At 48.1% G+C, this 20,844-nt stretch overlaps 1 protein-coding gene across 2 annotated transcripts in view; it reads right to left on the minus strand.

Annotated features, from left to right (window-relative positions):
- The window catches only part of PLEKHM1 (pleckstrin homology and RUN domain containing M1), a 55,757-nt gene that overhangs the window by 26,420 nt on the left and 8,493 nt on the right, over nt 1-20,844 (minus strand). For both annotated transcript variants that reach the window (XM_044999802.1, XM_044999803.1), the window contains exons 2-4: nt 8,690-8,779; nt 8,173-8,265; nt 5,266-5,513 (exon numbers count right to left, since the gene is read on the minus strand). In XM_044999802.1, the coding sequence (XP_044855737.1) occupies nt 5,266-5,513; nt 8,173-8,226 (302 nt within the window). In that variant the 5' untranslated portion in view covers nt 8,227-8,265; nt 8,690-8,779. The remainder of the gene's footprint in view (nt 1-5,265; nt 5,514-8,172; nt 8,266-8,689; nt 8,780-20,844) is intronic.

Below are 20,844 nucleotides of genomic sequence, written 5' to 3' on the forward strand. Positions count from 1 at the left end.
TGGTCAAATGCATCATCTCGAAGAAGTTCACAAATCTGATGACCAACAAAGACACCTTCCTTTATCTTAGCTTCACTTAACCTTGGAAATTTTCCATGGAGGTACTTGAAAGCTGCTTGTGTTTTGTCAATGGCCTTGACAAAGTTCTTCATCAGACCCAGCTTGATGTGTAAGGGTGGTAACAAAATCTTCCTTGATTCAACAAGTGGTGGATGCTGAACACTGTTCCTCCCAGGCTCCAATGACTGTCGGAGTGGCCAATCTTTCTTGATGTAGTGGGAATCTCTTGCACGACTATCCCATTCGCAGAGAAAACAGCAGTACTTTGTGTATCCAGTCTGCAGACCAAGCAAGAGAGCAACAACCTTCAAATCGCCACAAAGCTGCCACTGATGTTGGTCATAGTTTATGCACCTCAAAAATTGTTTCATGTTGTCATAGGTTTCCTTCATATGGACTGCATGACCAACTGGAATTGATGGCAAAACATTGCCATTATGCAGTAAAACAGCTTTAAGACTCGTCTTCGATGAATCAATGAACAGTCTCCACTCATCTGGATCGTGAACAATGTTGAGGGCTGCCATCACACCATCGATGTAGTTGCAGGCTACAAGATCACCTTCCATGAAGAAGAATGGGACAAGATCCTTTTGACGGTCATGGAACATGGAAACCCGAACATCACCTGCCAGGAGATTCCACTGCTGTAGTCTGGAGCCCAACAGCTCTGCCTTACTCTTGGGTAGTTCCAAATCCCCGACAAAGTCATTCAGTTCACCTTGTGTTATGAGGTGTGGTTCAGAGGAGGAGGATGGGAGATAATGTGGGTCCTGTGACATTGATGGTTCAGGACCAGAAGTTTCATCCTCTTCCTCGTCTGACTCAAGTGAGAATGATTCTGGTGTATCAGGAACCGGCAGTCCTTCTCCGTGGGGTATTGGGCGTATAGCTGATGGAATGTTTGGATAATGCACAGTCCACTTTTTCTTCTTTGACACACCTTTCCCAACTGGAGGCACCATGCAGAAGTAACAATTGCTGGTATGATCTGTTGGCTCTCTCCAAATCATTGGCACTGCAAAAGGCATAGATTTCCTTTTCCTGTTCAACCACTGGCAAAGATTTGTTGCACAAGTGTTGCAGCATATGTGTGGGGCACACCTCTTGTCCTGATCTCCAATTTTGCAGCCAAAATAAAGGTGATAGGTTTTCTTAACCACAGTGGTTATACTGCGCTTTTGTGATGCAAAAGTCACTTCACCACAAACATAGCAGAAGTTATCTGCACTGTTCACACAAGTACGAGGCATCTCTGCTCACTTTGGCTAAACAGAAATGTGTCCCTTTGCAAAATCAAACACTGACAAATAAGAGAGCACGACACTGTATGATTTCTAGAGCTGATATAGGGCAATTTGTTCAGCAGAGTGATGTAAGCTTCGTTATGATTGCATCATCCATGACTTCTAGGAATAACATGATGCAAATCATATCATGTATGACGCAATACCAGCTTCAGATTGCATCATTCATTGTTTTGCCTAAAAAGCAAGTACTGTCCAAATCCAGTCATAGATTTATTCATAGATCCAGTCAAAGATGTATTTTCGTCATTTCTGGTTTAAATTGAGATCCCTTCCCTTTATAACTCACTTATCCTCCGCTATTCCCAAGTCAAGGGTCGTATATACTGACCCAATAGCATATCTTGAAAACTAGAGCCAATCAACAATTTTAAGCATCATTTTCGTTCTCAGTGACCCAGAATTAGTAAAGTTTGACTACATTTATTTCAGAAGCATTCTGGCTGTAGAGCAGTGTAACATACTTTTAAAGCACATTTTAAACTAAGGTCCTGTAGATTAACATGTTCTGAGTAAACTTTAGATAATGTTTTCACTACAGTAATTCACAACTGTTTTTGTCCGTAAATTCAGAAACTGACAGTATATACCTAGGGGTTAAATGCCAGTTAAATGGCTTCAATACCACTTGAATGGCTCTTTAACAGTTTCAATGTTGTGCTAATATGTCTGGCAGGCTGGAAGGCTATTTCACTTTTAAGTACTAGATCCCCTTCTGAGGAGATTCACCAGGCTGCTGCAGCCAGCCGCGGTGAGTGCTTGCAGGAAGGATCAGAGCAGGGATAGGAAGAGGCGGATGGGTGGACACTAAGACCCAGGGATGCCTCAAATTTTCGGGTTCCCTATGGAGCCGTGTATGCTGCGTATGCCTAAGGATGGCCCTGGGTCCGGAGGCCCCCGGGGGGCCACAAGCAGATTTCAGGGGGTCCACCAGCACGGCTGGCATTAGACTCGCTTCGGCCCAGGCAGATAGCCAAAGTCCTGCCACGTGGGACTGCAGCCCGGGTCCCCAAGTCCTACCACCCGCCTGATCAACTTAGCTTGGCAGGGCCCCCTATGGTGTGGGACCCCAGGCAATTGCCCTCCTTGCTTCCCCCAACACCGGCCCTGGCTTTTATATGCAGAAAAACAGCTGTTGTGGGACAGCTGGGCCATGGAGTTTTTATAGCGCGTTGAGGGGGACGGCCTCATAAAGAAAAAGGTTGAGAACTCCCGCTCTATGGGACGGGCTCCCTGGCTGGGCTACATCTCCCATGAAGCACTGCCTCTCCTCTCCAAGGATGGGGGAGAAGCTCCCATCTTTGCTGCTCTTTTCTCTGGAGACCATTTTCTGCTGTCCCAACTGGACAGTCACAATGGCAACGCAAACTTAATTATCTGAAAACAATTAAAAAGTAAAATACGCAGAATACTGTGAAATGCAGCAAAACTTGCTGAGACACAAACCCAGCTGGTTCTTTTCCAAAGGTGAAGGCATTTCCTGAACTAGGTACCCGGAGGGAGGTGGTATTTCAATGACAAGTTCCTTCATGCACATTGTTCCACCAGCAGCTTCTCTAGGCAGGGAAAGATGCAGGGGAGCCACAATGTGGCAGAGCTTCTTTCTTCCCCTCACTGGTTAATCAAAACCAACAGATTTCAAATATTTTCCCCCAAAATCTAATGATGACACTAGTCCTTGGTCTCAGCTCACATTTCAGTTGGTGGTAAAAGTCATGGCAAAAGAGTGTGGGTCTTTTTGTTCATTTTTAAAAACAAAGGTGGAAATGTTCAAAGGCACAAAAATGTCTCCCAGAGTGTGTGAAAAGTGGATGTGTTTGACTCTTTCATAACTCATAAACAGCTAAGGGAATCTGGATGAAACTTTCCAAAAACATATGCTTTTGGGCTAAGACACAGGATTGAACGATTCTATCCAGAAGGTAAATGTTTCAAAAACTCATTAGCATACAAAAATAGCAAATAAGAACAGCTAGCTCTTATCTAGTGCTTTTCATCAGGAGCTCTCAAAGCGCTTTTGGGGGGGGGGGCGGGAAATCAGTACCATTATACCCATTTTACAGATGGGAAAACTGAGGCACAGAAAGGGGGATGCGACCTGACCAAGGTCACCAAGCAGGGAATGGAATCCAGGCCTCCTGAGTCCCTGCCCAGGCCACAACAATTTTACAACCTTAACTACAGGGTTCACTACATTGCAATAAACTCCCTAGAAATACAATGGCCAACTTTCTCAGTGGGCTGTCTTCTATGCTTCCCACATATGCTCGGAAACTGCAGGTAGCACACCATGGCGCTCTCCTTCTTTAGCCGTGCTTCTTGAATAGAGCAACAGAGGACAGTGGATCCTCATTTGGGTGCCATTTGAGATACTGATTCTGATCTATAAAGTCCCAGTAAATGTGCTGGTTTCTGGTTATCTGCTGGCCCATCTACTCTGCAACAACAATGGAGTCAAGGAGCCTGCTTGCCATAGGATGTCCCTTGACCTGGTTACAACACAGTTCCTGCTTGTAGTACTGTAGACAAAACCTTAACCAGGGCTGGCCTGAGGGAAAATGGCATCTTGGCAAACTTGTATCTTGGTGCCCCGGCCCACGTGGGTGTGGTGCCCCCCCATTGCCCCTGGCCCCCATGGGTGCCCCCTTTGCCCCTGCACCCCGATCCTGTGCCCATGTGGGGAAACTGACCTGGATGCACAGAGCAGCTGGCATTGCTGCTCACCCCCCCCCCCAAACACTGCTCCTCCGTGCACCCCTAAGGGGCTGTGAGCAGGGGAGTGGGGAGCGGTGTCAGGGCTCACTGCAGCCAGGTCACTTTCCTCACCTGGACTGCGTAAGGGGAGGACAGGAGAGCAGAGCCCAGCTGGGGAAAGTGACCTGGATGCAGGGAGCGCTTGGCTCTGATAGCGGAACAAGTTCTAATGCCTGGATGCAGGGAGCGCTTGGCTCTGATAGCGGAACAAGTTCTAATGCCTGGATGCAGGGAGCGCTTGGCAGGGAGTGCCTGGATGCACCGCTCGCTGCCACAACCCCCACCCCAAGTTCCTCTGCTTGTAGGAAGCAGGGAGAAATCTGAAACACCCTCACCCCCACGCAGTGCTCCCCTGCCAGACTCTACACCAGCAGCACACTCCTCTGTGCTGCTGCATGGCACCCCCTTGACCATGGCACTGTGAGTGACCTTAACCATGAGCAAAGTGGGCTAAAGCCGTGGGCATTTCCCCTGACTCAGAACTGCTTTTATTGCAGACTGAGCCTGAGAGGATGTCTACACTGAGAGATAAGACTCTCAAGCACATACACAGCTGGCCCAGGCCAGCTGACTTGGGTTCGCTGGGCTCAGATTTCAGGGCTATTCAATTGCAGTGTAGAAGTTTGGGCTCAGGCTGCAGCCAGGGCTTTGAGACCCCGCGTGGGTGAGTTTCTCAGAGCCAGGGCTCCTGCCCAAATGTCTACACTGCAGTTTTTAGCCCTGCAGCCCGAGTCAACTGACCTGGGTTTTGAGTCTCATGGTCTGTATCGCAGTGTAGACGTACCCTTAGGGGCCCCTTCCTTTCCTATGACCCATCCCAACAACTGCGATGCACTCAGTGATTAAGAGCTGAGGAGAGGGTATGGTCCCAAGGGGTCCCTTTACTCTGGCTCTTGCTTCCCCCACTGGTCCCACACAGCCCAAATCTGATGATCTTCCAGGCCCCTTCCATGGTCCGTGTTCCCTCAAGCTTCTGGCAGAGGGGGCGAAGTATTCTGAGAGAGGGTGGGATGAGGGACAGTGAGTCCTTTTGAGTTGGCCATGTGACTATTGACTGCTCCGTGAACTGCGTGGCTTTTAACATACGTAAATGTACCAAGGAATGCAACAGGCTGTAAGTGACAACAAGATGGAAGCTCCTTACCTGTGCGTGATGGTTTTCAGCAAGCCCCAGAAGACGGGCTGGGGAAGAGGTGCTCGGCCACATGGTTTTTTCCCTTTTCCTCCAGCCTCTGTTTTTATGTACTTCGCCTTCAGTCCATGCACAAACACAGCCTCTAGTGCGCAGCACAGGGCATTAGCATCTTCAGTGTCACTGGTTACAACAGCATCGGAGGTTACATACTGTTTCTGCAATCCCTTGATGGAACTCACCAACTGCTTCTTGATCAACTACAGGATAAAGCATGTGGATTTGTGTTATAAGAACAGCTCGCTTCAAGCAACCTAACTTTTTAGTGCAGACACTTGTTTGGATAAACAGAGGACAACAGGAGTGAGTATGAGAAACACTGCACAAACAGGCCAATGCTTAAAAACAGGATGTGAAATAACTACTGGACTTACACAGAAGAATCAACCACAACAGTTGATCAATTAGAACTTGTTCCGCTATCAGAAATCAAGCCTAGTTCATCATGTTGTGTGTGGTATTAACAAGGTTTGGCTGTGTTAAACAGTTAAAGGGACACATCAGATAGTCACCCAAGAATGTGACCTAGCAGCTGTTTTTTGGAAGGTGGGGTTGTGGTGCGTGCTATTCCCCTCAGAGCTTTTAAGCAGGCGTTACAGTGATACCATAAGAATTCTGCAAACCAAATGTTTGATTTTCTTCTTACTTACACTGTGTAAATAAGGAGCAACTTCAGTGAGGCTAACGGATTTACACTGGGGTAAATCATCATCACATAGACCACAACTGAGCCCAGAGGCCTTAATTAGTTTTATATTTAAAGCTTAACTTCCCCACAGGAGCTTCAGCTAACTTTGATAAGGCCCCAACAGAGCTTGCAAACATTTCTAGCCTCAAAATTGATCACCTAACCGAAGATAAAAGGCTGAGAAACTGAAGATGAGGTGTGTTTTTAAGATGGATGTTAAAAAACAATTCTTACATAGAAAAAAGGGAATGTGCCCCTTCTCTCTCCTTATCCTATATTTCGGCACTGTCTTCCAAAAGAAATTCTTATCATAGAATCATAGAAGATTAGGTTGGAAGAGACCTCAGGAGGTATCTAGTCCAACGCTCTGCTCGAAGCAGGACCAACCCCAACTAAATCATCCCAGCCAGGGCTTTGTCCAGCCGGGTCTTAAAAACCTCTAAGGAAGGAGATTCCACCACCTCCCTAGGTAACCCATTCCAGTGCTTCACCTCCCTCCTAGTGAAAAAGATTTTTCTAATATCCACCTGAGACCTCCCTCACTGCAACTTGAGACCATTGCTCCTTGTTCTGTCATCTGCCACTACTGAGAGCAGCTGAGCTCCATCCTGTTTGGAACCCTCTTTCAGGTAGTTGAAGGCTGCTATCAAATCCCCCCTCACTCTTCTCTTCTGCAGACTAAATAAGCCCAGTTCCCTCAGCCTCGCCTCATAAGTCACGTGCTCCAGCCCCCTAATCATTTTCGACACTCTCCGCTGGACTCTTTCCAATTTGTCCATATCCTCTCTGTAGTGGGGGGCCCAAAACTGGATGCAGTACTCCAGATCCACCGTGGCCTCACCAGTGCCAAATAGAGGGGAATAATCACTTCCTGTGATCTGCTGGCAATGCTCCTACTAATGCAGCACAATATGCCTTTAGCCTTCTTGGCAACAAGGGCACACTGCTGATTCATATCCAGCTTCTCGTCCACTGTAACCCCTCGGTCCTTTTCTGCAGAACTGCTGCTTAGCTAGTTGGTCCCCAGCCTGTAGCAGTGCATGGGATTCTTCCACCCTAAATGCATGACTCTGCACTTGTCCTTGTTGATTCTCATCAGATTTATTTTAGCCTAATCCTCCGATTTGTCTAGATCCCTCTGATAGAGGAGGGATAGCTCAGTGGTTTGAGCATTGGGCTGCTAAACCCAGGGTTGTGAATTCAACCTTTGAGGGGGCCACTTAGGTATATGGGGCAAAAATTGGTTGGATGATTTAATTGGGGATTGGTCCTGCTTTGAGCAGGGGGTTGGACTAGATGATCTCCTGAGGTCCCTTCCAACCATGATATTCTATTATGATTTCAGACCAAATTCCAGGTGGAAGGTTTATTTTAGGAAGATACATGGAATCCAAATAAGGCTTAAAATTGCTGTTTTAGGACTAAATTAAGCACAAAACTGTAATCCTTATGATTGTAGCTAATTTGCTAAAATGTTGTGTCTAAACATGTACAGATTCCAAAGGTTGTGTAAAGAAAAATACACCAGCTACTAACATTTCCGTAATAATGTTCCTTGGCACCAATCTAACACTTTATATCTTCTCCGCACTGTATAGTGCCTTTCAATCTGAGAGCCTGACTACACTAGAGGTTTTGGTTGTGATATAGCTCAAGTTAACCGATTGCCAATTCACTGGTGTTAACTAGCATCCTTGGGCGTGCTAGTTTAGACACTCCACAGATGCTTTTTTTCCATGACACAAATCTCTGCCATTGGGAACAATGTTTGTAGACCGAGAGCCTAGACTAGGGCAACTATACATAGCAATGCCAGCAACCCCTCCTAGTGGAGACCGTTCATATTGGCAAAACAAAACAAAACAAAACCAAAAACGTTGCCGGTACAGTTGAGCAACATAAGCTATCCCAGTAAAAGTACTTTTTTGTCTGTGTCTAGAGGGCTTTTGCCTGTACTGAAATGTCATTTTAAATAAATTAAAAAAAAAAAAAAAAAGGCTCTCACACTTAATCTGCATTGTTGTACTGGCAAAAATTTCTAGCGTAGAGCAGGCCTAGCACTTACAGTCATGTTAGTAATCTCCAGTTACCTGTCAGTCAGTGAACTTGAGTTACATCATGATCAAAAACTCATCAGACAGGCCCTGAGAAAATCAACTGGACTCACTCACCTGTATTACTACCTTGGGGTCAGGTCCATTTTCAGTGGTGTGACTGGAATGCATTTCAACTCCTGCTGCCACCTAACTCTGATTACATGACACCTGTAGGAAGACAAAGGGGGAAGATTTTAACTTATAAGTGAACAAGCTAAAGTATTACATTCACCTGCCATGCAACACGGATTCAACAGGATGTGCAGTTCACATTCATAGTCTGTTTGAAAGTCTTCACAGACAGATCACTGCTCCCAATCAGGTCAGGAATGATCTTGACATTGTTAGATTTACCAAATGCACTCTGCACACATTCACGCAATTTCAAACAAAATTCAGAACACGCTGACTGATGCCAGTCCCAATACTCTCCCCTGGGACGATGTAAATATTCTCCACGCATTTACCACCCAAGCACAAGCCTGAAGTAGTAGATGGGCTGACGGTCAGGCTCAGGTTCTATCAGAACAGGGAAGCAGGCTGTAGAGATGAGGACCTGCCATGTCTCGAAGGGGCAAATTTAGGAATTTACTTTACTGTCTCCTGCTCCTTGAAGTAGGACTGCCTTTGTGTTCTCTTCTTGTAGTGCCTTGCACGAGAGCCCCAGCCATGGACAAGGACCCTAGGGATTAACACAACACAAATAATTAATAGCAATGTTAACAAAAGAGCCCCAACTAGTCTATTCTGCTCTGTGGGTGAAGGCAGGAGAAGCTTTACATTCTGTGCAAAAGGAGCCCCAAGCACAGAAAGATACCCTCGGGGAGACACAGCCTTCTGCTTTGAGATCATCGGCCCTGCTGAGTCCAAAGCCTGAGCAGACACTTGAATCCTGGTCAAAGCAGCTCCAGGGAGAAGCAGGCTCTCCAAGAGTGTGGAGTAGTCTGGGTTCGCATCGAAGAACACTTCACACCCAGGTCTGCTACTGAAATTTCAACTTGCTGCACCCGAGTGCCACATGAACCAGGAGACTGGCCGTCCAACTTAGGCCCAACTTGTTGGAGAGTGCACAAGGCCTTGGGTACAAACAGGGCAATAGCTGGTGATCCTGCCAACATATAAAGATGACAATCTCAGCCACTGTGGAGGTGAGGACGCGACCGTGCCAACGTCAGTGCAGACTGCACAAGCACCCCTGTCCCCCTGCAGATGTACTCGCTTGTGCAGCCCACACTGAAGATCATTGCCTCATTTCTATTTTCTAGGTTACAGTTAGCATGTGTCTGTCTGTACAAGCTGCAAATCACACTGCAGCTGCAAACTGACCAAAAGTCAAACAGAGAATACAGACGCCTGCACCATGACAACCTGCCACTAGTCTGGATGTGAACAAGCAAACAGAAAACTCTGCAGCAGGAAACTCTAGCCTGATTCCCAGCTGGTTGGAACTTCAGAGAGATTCTAGTAGAAAAGAAAACTCGTGGTCTCCACGGCAGCTTTGTCACAAGGTTTCTTAAACTCTTTGCCTTGCAATATAAAATGCTGAGTGTGGTGACCACAAGTGGTGCTTTAACCTCTGCCCAGTATGTTCAATCTGTTGATTATTTCTGACCTGTGAGGAGAAGCACATGGAGACAATGCCTAGAGGACATTTACAATAGTAGAGGCCTGGAGATACCCGTCACTGTTATACGCACTGCACTAGTGCTGAGAAGATTCAATCAGGATCTGCGCCCCACTGTGCTAGGCCCTGCACAAACTGACACTTTCCCTGTCCCAACACGTGAACGTGCCACTGGGCCACCAGTCTCCTCCCTTGCAGGTACTAGTGCCACGAGCCACAAATTCAAAGTGAGACAGGTGATGTAACCCTACCCTACAATTGTCATCCCCAAAATCCAGTGTATGGCCACTTATGTGAGTGCAGATTGAAGGTAATCTGGAATAATCCTATTGCTTTCATGGCAGCCATAAAATCCTGGGTTAACCCAGAAGACCCAACTGCATGGACCTTGAAAGCAGCAAAGAGTCCTGTGGCACCTTATAGACTAACAGACGTTTTGGAGCATGAGCTTTCGTGGGTGAATACCCACTTCGTCGGACGCATGTAGTCTAGGCATTGTCTACATGCATTCGACGAAGTGGGTATTTACCCATGAAAGCTCATGCTCCAATATGTCTGTTAGTCTATAAGGTGCCACAGGACTCTTTGCTGCTTTTACAGATCCAGACTAACACGGCTACCCCTCTGATAATGGACCTTGAAGTCACTCATTACAATAAGCCTGGGCTACTTCCATACAAGCCAGATGGCACTTCCATCAACACTGATAGAAATCAGAGATGCAGCCAAGTGGCTTATATAGCACAATTATTTCCAGTTTAACCCCATCTCAGGGTTGCTACTTCTCATGACAGTATCATTATTCACACTTAAGGTCTGGCTCCTGGAATCACATGAAAACCAACTTAAAAAACAAACAAACATTTTTCGTTTTTACAGTAGCAGAGAAAAGTTGGAGATGTACGCTAAAGGCACAAAAACAGAAGGCAAGTAAAAAGAACTCAAAATGTATTATTTTTGAATCTCATTGATTGGAAGGGCCAGACTCACGATTTCTGAATGCTTGTGGTTGGCAATGCTTCTCCTGTCAAACAGAGTGGACAAACTCAAGGGAACCAACTTCTGGAATAGAGCACCTCCCCCTACATGCAAACAGCCTGACTCCCTCAGGTCATGCTAAACCTGGTATCCATCTTGAGAAAGCTATGCTAATACAGACCAAGCCAGCCAGGTCTGCATTACACAGGCAAATACCCGTGATTAAACCACGGAGAGTGTATGGAAGTGAAGGCAGCTATAAAAAATGAAAAACAAACCAACCAACATTGATAACAAATGGAAGTTAGGGGAAGTTGATATTAATGAATGTATTTCTGAAGAACGATTAGCAGGGTCCATCCCATGCAGGTCAGTGTCATCCAAGCAGAGAGGGAGAAAATTCACATAGTCCCATTTTTGAGGCTTTAAAAAAGCTTTAGAGCAACTCTACCCCGTGTGAAACACCAGAGGCCAGATTCTCAACCGAGCTCAGCACTGAGCAGCTCCCATTGCTCTCAGTGGGAGCTGCTGGATGCTGAGTACTGGGAAAATCTGGTCACAAAGGCCTTGCAGCCTTCCAGAGCAGCCCCTGCTCCATTCCCCAGTATGGGACACTGATACCCACATCCTCAGAAGTATTCAGACACCTAATGCCCATTGACATCAATTGAGAGTTAGGTACCTACAGTAAATGTCTTTTATGGATCTGAGCCTCAGGGCTTATCTCTCCCCTCCTCCCAACAGAGGAGCTTCTCCATCCCATTCAGATGAGAGTCACCTGGGGCCTCCCACCCAGTTTTAATAACTGTCATTTGAATGGACTTTTCGAAACACTCAGATTTGCAAAGGGCTGAAATATTTGACAGACAGCAGCTCCGTCAGTCTCACGAACGCCAGGCTAATGCTGTATGTCAGCTCTGGGTGAGAAACAGCAGGGCCCCCCTGCCCATTCAGAGGGCATCTGGTTACAAAACTGAGGAGTTCTTCAAAAATACAAACCCTCCCCTCACCATCTTCCCACACGGCGACACACTGAATAAGGGACACATCTCTGGAAATGCTGCCAGGTTCATTTGCTGTTCAAGATCAGTAGTTCAGAGGGGTTCTACATTCTCATCATTAATTCAGGGAAATCCTATGGTCTGTGTTACTCAGACAGGCAGACAAGATGATCACTGTGGTCCCTTTTGGCCTTATCTATGAATAATGGTGGGCTCTGTAGACAAAACGGATCACCTCAACACTCCAAACCAAACTACGCTTCTGCTGCAGCTTTTTCCTCCCTACACAAACAACGGGACATGTGCCAGATCAGCAACTCAGATGCACAGGTTCATTTGTAGAACTCTTCAAACAAACACAGAGAAAACATTTAAAAAAACCTGTTGCCAACACAGGCAACAGCACTTTGCAAGGCAGTTTGGAAAACAATTAAAACCATACAGAAGTGATTCAGTTCGTTCCCTGGAAATCCACAACTATGACTTTGGAACTGATTTAAAAGAATAAGATTCAGAATGGACGAACTACAGGGGCACCCAAACTTAACAAATCCGTACAGGAAATTGGCACGTGGTTTCCTTGTTAACAATCAACACTCAAACACTGCTCAGGCAGAGCACAACTAGGAACACATAAGGAAAGTAGAATTAAGATCAACACTATGGAGTCCTCTTACCTTAGGATGTGGAGATTGCTATTAAGAGAGACAGACAAGCCACGTATATATTAATGAATCAAGCCAAATGGGTTCCAAATTCTAAAGTATGGGCATATCTGACCACGTATATCCTTCAGAAATTAATTACATGTTAAAAACAATAGTATCAAAAAAGAGGCCAGACTCTTCCCAACAGATTTCTTTCCTGGAGACGGGATCTTGGATGAACTTACACAGACTGGCTTCTCTGTTTTAAACCTCATTGATGACAAGTAGCTGCTCACATGGTTTGGATGGAAAACAATAACCGACGATGACAGCGTTACCCAGTGACTCAAAGCCTGGAAACAGAGCCAGTCATTTTCCAAGTATGAGCACCTTGGAAGTTATCCTCCACCCAGAGAAAATTAAGGAGCTTGCACACCAGCCAGACCAAACAGCTCTTTCCTGCTGTCAATGCAGCCCTCTTCTCCACCCATAGTATGACAAGGAATAAGCAGTTGTCAGCACCATCACCAGGAAAAGCTTTCCCATCAAAACCAGAATGACATCCACCTCCAAATCCTACCTCCAGCAGAGATTTCTGTACCCCGAAAAGGTCTGAGATTCATGAAGTCCACTAGGTTCTTGCTGTTGCCAACGTATTTTAGTGCTCAGGTACTGTATTACAAGGATGGGTGGCGGCACACAACGATCTGCTAAACAGCAGCACAGTGTTGGGAATCAACATTCTGGGAGAGGGAGCACCGACTAATGGTTACAGCAGTGATTACAGAGAGGACAGACAAGCATGTAGATATACAAGAGAGTGAATATCCTGGCCTACGCAGATGATCTGGTCCTGACTGCAGAAAACCCCGAGAGTCTCCAACAAATGCTTGACATCACCAGCCAGACTGCCAACTGGATGGGACTCCGCTTCAATGCCAGGAAGTGTGCATCCCTGCATATCGATGGCAGTAGAAGGGATTCGGTCCAGGCTACGTCTTTTCATTCGAGAGCTTGGCAGCTGTGATACAACGCCATCCAAGATCGCCTGGCCAGAGCCATCCCACCACCTGTGGGGAAGGTTGCCATGAACGCCACCATTCCTGGAACCGACAGCCAACTGCGACCGAACATCATCATCACCAACAAAGACTGGAAGAAGATCGTCATGGTGGACATCACAGTGCCATTAGAGAACAGGACCCCAGCTTTCCACGATGCCCGAGCTTGAAAGGTAGAGAAATATGCCCCTCTGGCCGAAACCTTGAGAGCTAAGGGTTCCAGGTCCAGACATATGCACTGATCGCCGGAGCCTTAGGCACATGGGACCCCAGTAATGAGTGAGTGCTGAGAGAATGTGGAATCGGTCAGCGCTACGTTCAGCTGATGTGGCAACTCATGGTGTCAGACACAATCAGGTGGTCAAGGGACATCTACATAGAACACATCACCGGACATGGGCAATATCAGGAGGAATGAGTTGGAGGCTGATGAGAAGTGCAGTCAGGAAAGTAACTGAAATACTTTCCTCATGGATTGTATTTTCTAAATGGACGACCTACCTAATTCTCAATTACTGAGGGACAATCTCCACTCATTGATATATTTTGCTTTCCACAACCAAATCTCTGTACAACTTTTCATGAGGGATGTACCCGAGTACTCGGATTCTAATATCTAAACTGTATTGTTAAACCTATTTACCTAAATTTGGGTTATTGCTGATTATGTACTCTATGTATCATATGACTTTTAAAAACAAACTATACCCAGATGTGCAGACACTCTTTTCCCAACCTATGAATTATATAATTTTTTTAACGTTAGCTTTAATAAAATGTTTAAAACTGTTCTTATCAGCATCCGTGGCTAAGCAGTTGAAACTTCTATTCCAAGCTCTGCCAGAAGTGCAAACCCACTTCTAACCAAGGCCTGGTCTACACTGGGAGGGTGGGGTGGGGGTCGATGTAAGATATGCAACTTCAGCTACGAGAATAGTGTAGCTGAAGTCAATGTATCTTATTTCGACTTACCTCCCGTCCTCACGGCGTAGGATCGACGGCCGCGGCTCCCTCGTCAACTCCGCTACCGCCTCTCGCCCTGGTGGAGTTCTGGAGTTGATGGGGAGCATGTTTGGGGATCGATTTATTGTGTCTCATCTAGACGTGATAAATCGATCCCTGGTAGATCGATCGCTACCCGCCGATCCGGCGGGTAGTATGGACATACCCTTATTTATAGAATTTGCAAGTGACACTTGCCTGCCTCCTACAGCTGGGAGTACAAGACTTTCCTCAATAGCAAAGGTTGTGAAGTGCACAGAAATATCAACACTGATCAGTGGAAGAAGCAAAACTCTAACTCATGGCCTCCTGGATCCCAGCACAGCCGTGGCCAAAAGGTATTGTGAGGGAAGTCTCTCTCTCCCCGCCACCCCATCTCCCTGAGCAATCCTGAGGCACAACACTGAGGGCTACAGGACAGTCCTTTCGATTCATAGGCTGTCCCACCAAAAATGGAAGAGGGGGAAAAGCCATAGCATGAGAAAGCCCATCCTGGAACAGCTCCAAAGCTAGTGACTGAACATGAGCTGAGTGACCGATGCTTGCACCATACCTCTGAGGTCAATTTGGCCACCATAGGCCAGAAAACACAGACTGCACTTGACGGACAAGCATGGTGGTGAACAAAGAATCACGTCCAGCTGCTAACAAAACCAGCATTTTCAGCTTAAAATGCTGCAGCCACAGCTGCACCCCAAGTCAGGGAGCCCACCTACTTGCACAAATGCTCAATGCACTCCATACACTCCTCATTCAGGACTGCACAGTGAAGCACACAAAAGACAGGACATGCAGAGTTGAGGATGAATGCTCAACAGTGCCTTTAATTATGTGATCACATAACAATATCTCTCAAATGCAGCAAAAGGAGAGTTTTCACCTGCATACACATGTAACATGTAATTCGCGAGTGCTGCAGATAAGGGGAAGTTCTGTGGCCTGTGTTATACAGGAGCTCAGACTAGACAATGACACTGGTTCCTTCTTACCTTGGAACCTATGAATCTATTGTGGCAGAGCTCTGACCTTGCCCCCGTGGGTCCTGTGCTTCTAGGCGGTTTATGTTAGCCTCAGTGGCTCACTGTGACCCTCCACGTAGCCCTTCTCTCTCTAGGGCCAGGGTTATAGTCTACTGAGCCCTTTTCATCACAGGCCTGCAAGGAGGTTGGTGAGAGAACTCCCACCGTCTCTGTTGTCCCTGGGGGCTTATTTCAGAACAGTTTAGCCTCCTGTCCTGACAGGGGCCTGACTTCCCCTCCCAGGAGATGTTCCTGTAGTGGTGGGTTGGGGGGAACCCAGGCCCGCCCTCTACTCCGGGTTTCAGCCCAGGGACCCTAATGGTAGCAGCTGCTGGCAGCCAACCTTTCACTGCCAGAGTTGCTACATTGCCCTGGGCCACTTCCCCACAGCTCTCCTGCTTCTCCCTTCTTCACCCTTACCTTAGGGCTCCCTTAACGATGGTTTGAGGGTGTCTTCAGTAACAGCCCTTCAGCCGCACTTCCTCTCCTCTGGCTTCCTGACTCCCCTGCCTGACTGGAGTGAGCCCTTTTATAGCATCAGAAGGGCCTTAATTAGAGTCAGGTGGTCACATTAGCTTAATGGCCTCACCTGACTCTTTGCAGGTTAATTAGAGTCAGGTGTTCTCATTAGCCTGGAGCAGCCCCTGCTCTGGTCAGTCAGGGAACAGAAAACTGTTAATCCAGTGGCCAGTATATCTGTCTTCTGCTATTCTGCTGTACCCAACTGGCCTGGGTCTAGCACATATCCCTCCCCGCTGCTCAACACCAAGGGGTTGGGCAGCTTGGAACGCCAGACAGTGTACGCATGATAAGCCATTGGCATTGCCATGGCGACTCCCTGCTCTATGCGGAACTGGAAAGATCGGAGGGATAAGAACAACCTGGTTACCCTTGTGTTCTTTCGTTGTTCCGTTGCATCCATGCATGGTCAGTCACAAGGATAAATCTGCGCCCCAGCAGGTAGTAACGCAACGTTTCCATGGCCCATTTTACAGCGAGGCACTCTCTCTCTACTACTGCATATTTTTGTTCCCTCGGAAGGAGTTTCCTACTGAGGTAGAGAATTGAGTGTTCCTCCTCCCCAACCATCTGCGACAGAACGGCCCCTAACCCTACCTCGGATGCATCTGTCTGTAGGATGAAGTCCTTACTGAAATCTGGGGCTATCAATACAGGGTTACTGCAGAGGGCAGTCCATAGGTCCGCGAATGCCCTCTCTGCTTCATCGGACCATCTGACTGGATCAGGACCACGGGCCTTCACTAAGTCCGTTAGGGGACTTGCCCTTGTAGCAAAATGGGGGATGAAACACCGGTAATACCCCACCACCCCTAGGAATGCTCAGACCTGCTTCTTACGACTCGGCCGAGGCCAATTTTGGATGGCCTCTGACTTATTCAGTTGGGGTTTTACCAGACCTTTTCCTACCACGTAGCCAAGATATTTGGCCTCCGTGAACCCTACAGCGCACTTAACAGGGTTCGCTGTAAGGCCAGCTCACCGGAAGGTATCAAGGATCGCCCCCACTTTTTCCAAGTGGGTCTCCCAGTCTGGGGTATGAATCACCATGTCATCCAAGTAGGCTGCAGCATAACTGGTATGGGGGCATAACAACTTGTCCATGAGACGCTGAAAGGTAGCTGGAGCCCCATGTAGTCCAAAGGGAAGGACCGTATATTGGAAGAGACCCTCTGGTGTAGAAAACGCTGTCTTTTCCTTTGCCTCTTCGGCTAGGGGAATCTGCCAGTACCCCTTTGTCAAGTCTAGGGTTGTCAAGTACCGAGCATTCCCCAGACGGTCCACTAGTTCATCTATGCAGGGTATAGGGTAGGCATCAAACTGGGATATCTCGTTTAGTCGATGGAAGTCGTTGCAGAACCTTGTGGAGCCATCAGGTTTGGGCACCAACACTATTGGGCTGGACCACTGACTGTGGGATTCTTCTATGACCCCCATCTCCAGCATTTTCCTGACTTCTGCTTTTATTTCCTCCCTTTTGGCTGCTGGCACCCGGTAGGGCCTCATAGTTACTCTGGCCCCAGGGTTTGTGATGATGTGGTGATATGTCCCGGTTGTGCGACCCGGCTTTGTCGAGAATACTTCTTGATATTGGGCAATCATCTCAGTTACCTCTTTCTTCTGGACTGTTGTTAGATCAGGAGACATCCTCACCTGTTCAGGATTTTTGTTCCCTGGGTGCAGCTCTTCTCGAATCACTGTGCATGCCTCTCACGCATGCCATGGTTTCAGAAGGTTGACGAGGCATATCTGCTCTACTTTTCGACATCCTGGTTGTCGCACCTTGTAATTTACTTTCCCTGTGGGTTCAACTATTTCGTAGGGCCCTTGCCACTGGGCCAACAGCTTACTTTCGGCCGTGGGTACCATTACTCGGTCACTGGGCTGAAACTGAAGAAGCTTGGCTTGACGGTTGCAGTAGGTTCTCTGGGCCTCTTGGGCCTTCTCTAGGTGCTCCCTCACTATGGGAATGACCCAGGCTACCCAGTCCCTCATCCGTAGTACATGTTCTATTACGTTTTTCCCCTCACGGGGTTCCTCCTCCCAAATTTCCTTGGCTATGTCCAGGATGCCTCGGGGGTTGCGTCCATACAACAGCTCAAAGGGGGAGAATCCAGTGGAAGCTTGGGGGACCTCATGGATGGCGAACATGAGGTACGGTAGTAGGTTGTTCCAATCTTTCCCATCCTTGCTTACCACCTTTCTTATCGTGGCCTTGAGGGTTCAGTTAAATCTTTCCACGAGACCATCAGTTTGTGGATGGTAAACCGAGGTCCACAGGGTCTGGACATGGAGCAGGGAACACAAGTCCTTCATCAACCTGGACACGAATGGTGTTCCCTGGTCTGTGAGGATTTCTTTTGGTAGCCCTACCCGGGCAAAGATTGCCACTAATTCTTTGGCAATGCTCTTGGAAGCTGTGTTTCGTAAGGGGACAGCTTCTGGGTACCTGGTTGCATAGTTTAGGATGACAAGCACATACTGGTGGCCCCACAAGATCCATGACGATCCGCTCAAACCGAACTTCGATGATCGGCAGGGATACCAGAGGAGCTCTTAGATGTGGACGAGGGCTGTACAGTTGACATTCGGGGCAAGAGGCACAGTACCGCCGGATGTCTTCATGTATCCCCAGCCAGAAGAACCTGCGTAAGATTCGCGCCTGGGTTTTCTCCACTCCCAAGTGTCCTCCAAAAAGGTGACTGTGAGCGAGGCTTAATATTGCCTTCTGGTGTTTCCGGGGGACTAGGAGCTGGTGTACCTCTTGCTCCTGTATTTGCACGACCTGGTATAGGAGATTCTTCTTGATCACAAAATAAGGCCCTGGCCCCCGGGCCTTTCCCTCTATGGGTACCCCATCTATCTCAGCCACCTCCTTCCTGGCGTTCTCGTACCTTGGGTCTTCCACCTGGTCCCGTCCAAAAGTGTCTCTCTCTGGGCTTAACAGCCCAAACTCTGAGGGATCTGTCTCTGCCCTCTCAGCTGGCTCCGTGAGGTTGGGGTTGGAAGTGGTCCCTGACCCCTCCTCTGTCTCAGGGCCCTCCCCTTCAGTTGCCCGTGTACGTCTGCCTACACAGGCGACCCTCTGTCCTTGAATCAGGATTTGGGTACCCAAGGCCTTGGCCGCCCTTCTTTCTCTTTTGGTCTTCCTGCCTTTCCCCGGGACAGGGAATAGCTCCTGGGACATTTCTGTGAAAAATGGGAGGTGACATTCTGCTGCGGAAGCCTCCTGAAGTTCGGGGAGCTCCTCTCCCTCCAATTCCTCCGGTGGGAGCAAGTTTCCAAACCCAGGGAAATCTCTACCTATGAGCACGGGGTATGGGAGGTTTGGGACTACCCCAGCTTTCACACTGGTGACATTTCCCTGAATTTCAATTTGTACTGGTATGATGGGGTAGTAGCTAACAGTCCCATGGACACAGGTTACTCCCGTACACTTGGCCTGCATTAACTGGCTGCGCTTCACTAATTTACCCGAAATCAGGGTGATAGCACTCCCCGAGTCTACGAGTGCCATGGTTTCTACCCCATTCAACTTTACCTGCCTTGTATATTTATGTGGGGTGACTGCGACCCCTACAATATTGAGTAGGCTGCATGGGTCTGCCCCGTTCCCCAGGTTACACTGCATTGGCTCTATGACATTGGGGCACTGGGCAGCTATGTGCCCTCAACTCCCCGCACCCATAATACCTATAATTGCTTCTAGTCACTCCCCTATCACGTAGGTTAGGGGGTTTAGTCCCAGGGTTCCCCCAATTAAGGCCTTCCCCTTCCTTCTGGGTTCCCGACTGGTTTTCGATCTCCCTCTTCTTCCACCTAGGACTTCCTGGGGGTTTGGCTACCCGACCCTCCATGGTCGGGGTCGAGTGTTTGATTTGTGAGGGGCCTTCCTTGGGTAGTTGGGTTAATTCCCTGGCTGTTATCCGTCTTTCCACCAATGTGATCATTTCGTTGTAGGTGGACGGATCGTTCTGGCAGACCCATTTGCGGAGATCTGGCGGCAGTCCCTGCATGTAATGGTCCATGACCAAAGTCTGTAATATCTCCTCCGGGCTGTATGCCTTGGGCCGTAACCACTTCCGAGCGAGGTGTATGAGGTCGAATAGTTGGGACCTTGGAGATTTGTTCTCCCTGTATTTCCACTCCTGGGACCTCTGGGCCCGTACCGCTGCTGTCATCCCGGATCGTGCTAGGATCTCTGCCCTCAGCCGGGAATAGTCAGCGGCATCCTGAGTGGGCAGATCAAAGTAGGCCTTCTGGGCCTCTCCGCACAGGAAAGCGGCGAGAATGCTGGCCCACTGCTCCAGGGGCCACGCCTCACGCTGTGCAGTCCTTTCAAATGAGAGGAGATACGCCTCTATGTCATCGTCTGCCGTCATCTTTGGCAGACAACCGGTGGCCCTCAGGGTTTGCGTCCCATTGGACCCTGAGGCCTGGGTGGTGAGGATCTTCAGCTGGTCCACAACCTCGCACAGGAGGGCTTGATCTTGGGTCGCCTGGCTCATTAATAATTGGTTGGTTTCCTGCTGTAACCTCATGGACTCCTGTTGCGCCATCGCCTGAGTCCGGGTTGCCTCCTTCTGGGCCGCTGTGGCTTGCACCAGCGCTCTCACCACCTCCTCCATGGTGGTACAAACAAAAAACCCACAACCAAAAACCCTAGTGCACTTTTTTTTGTTGTTGTTTAGTAAAACCTCTTTGTTCCACCACGCTGTGAACAATCATGATCCCACTTCTAACACCAGTTGTGGCAGAGCTCTGACCTTGCCCTGTGGGTCCTGTGCTTCTAGGCGGTTTATGTTAGCCTCAGTGGCTCACTGTGACCCTGCACGTAGCCCTTCTCTCTCTAGGGCCAGGGGTACAGTCTACTGAGCCCTTTTCATCATAGGCCAG

This window comes from Mauremys mutica, chromosome 25 (genome assembly GCF_020497125.1).
Source record: "Mauremys mutica isolate MM-2020 ecotype Southern chromosome 25, ASM2049712v1, whole genome shotgun sequence".
NCBI classification, from domain to species: Eukaryota; Metazoa; Chordata; order Testudines; family Geoemydidae; genus Mauremys; species Mauremys mutica.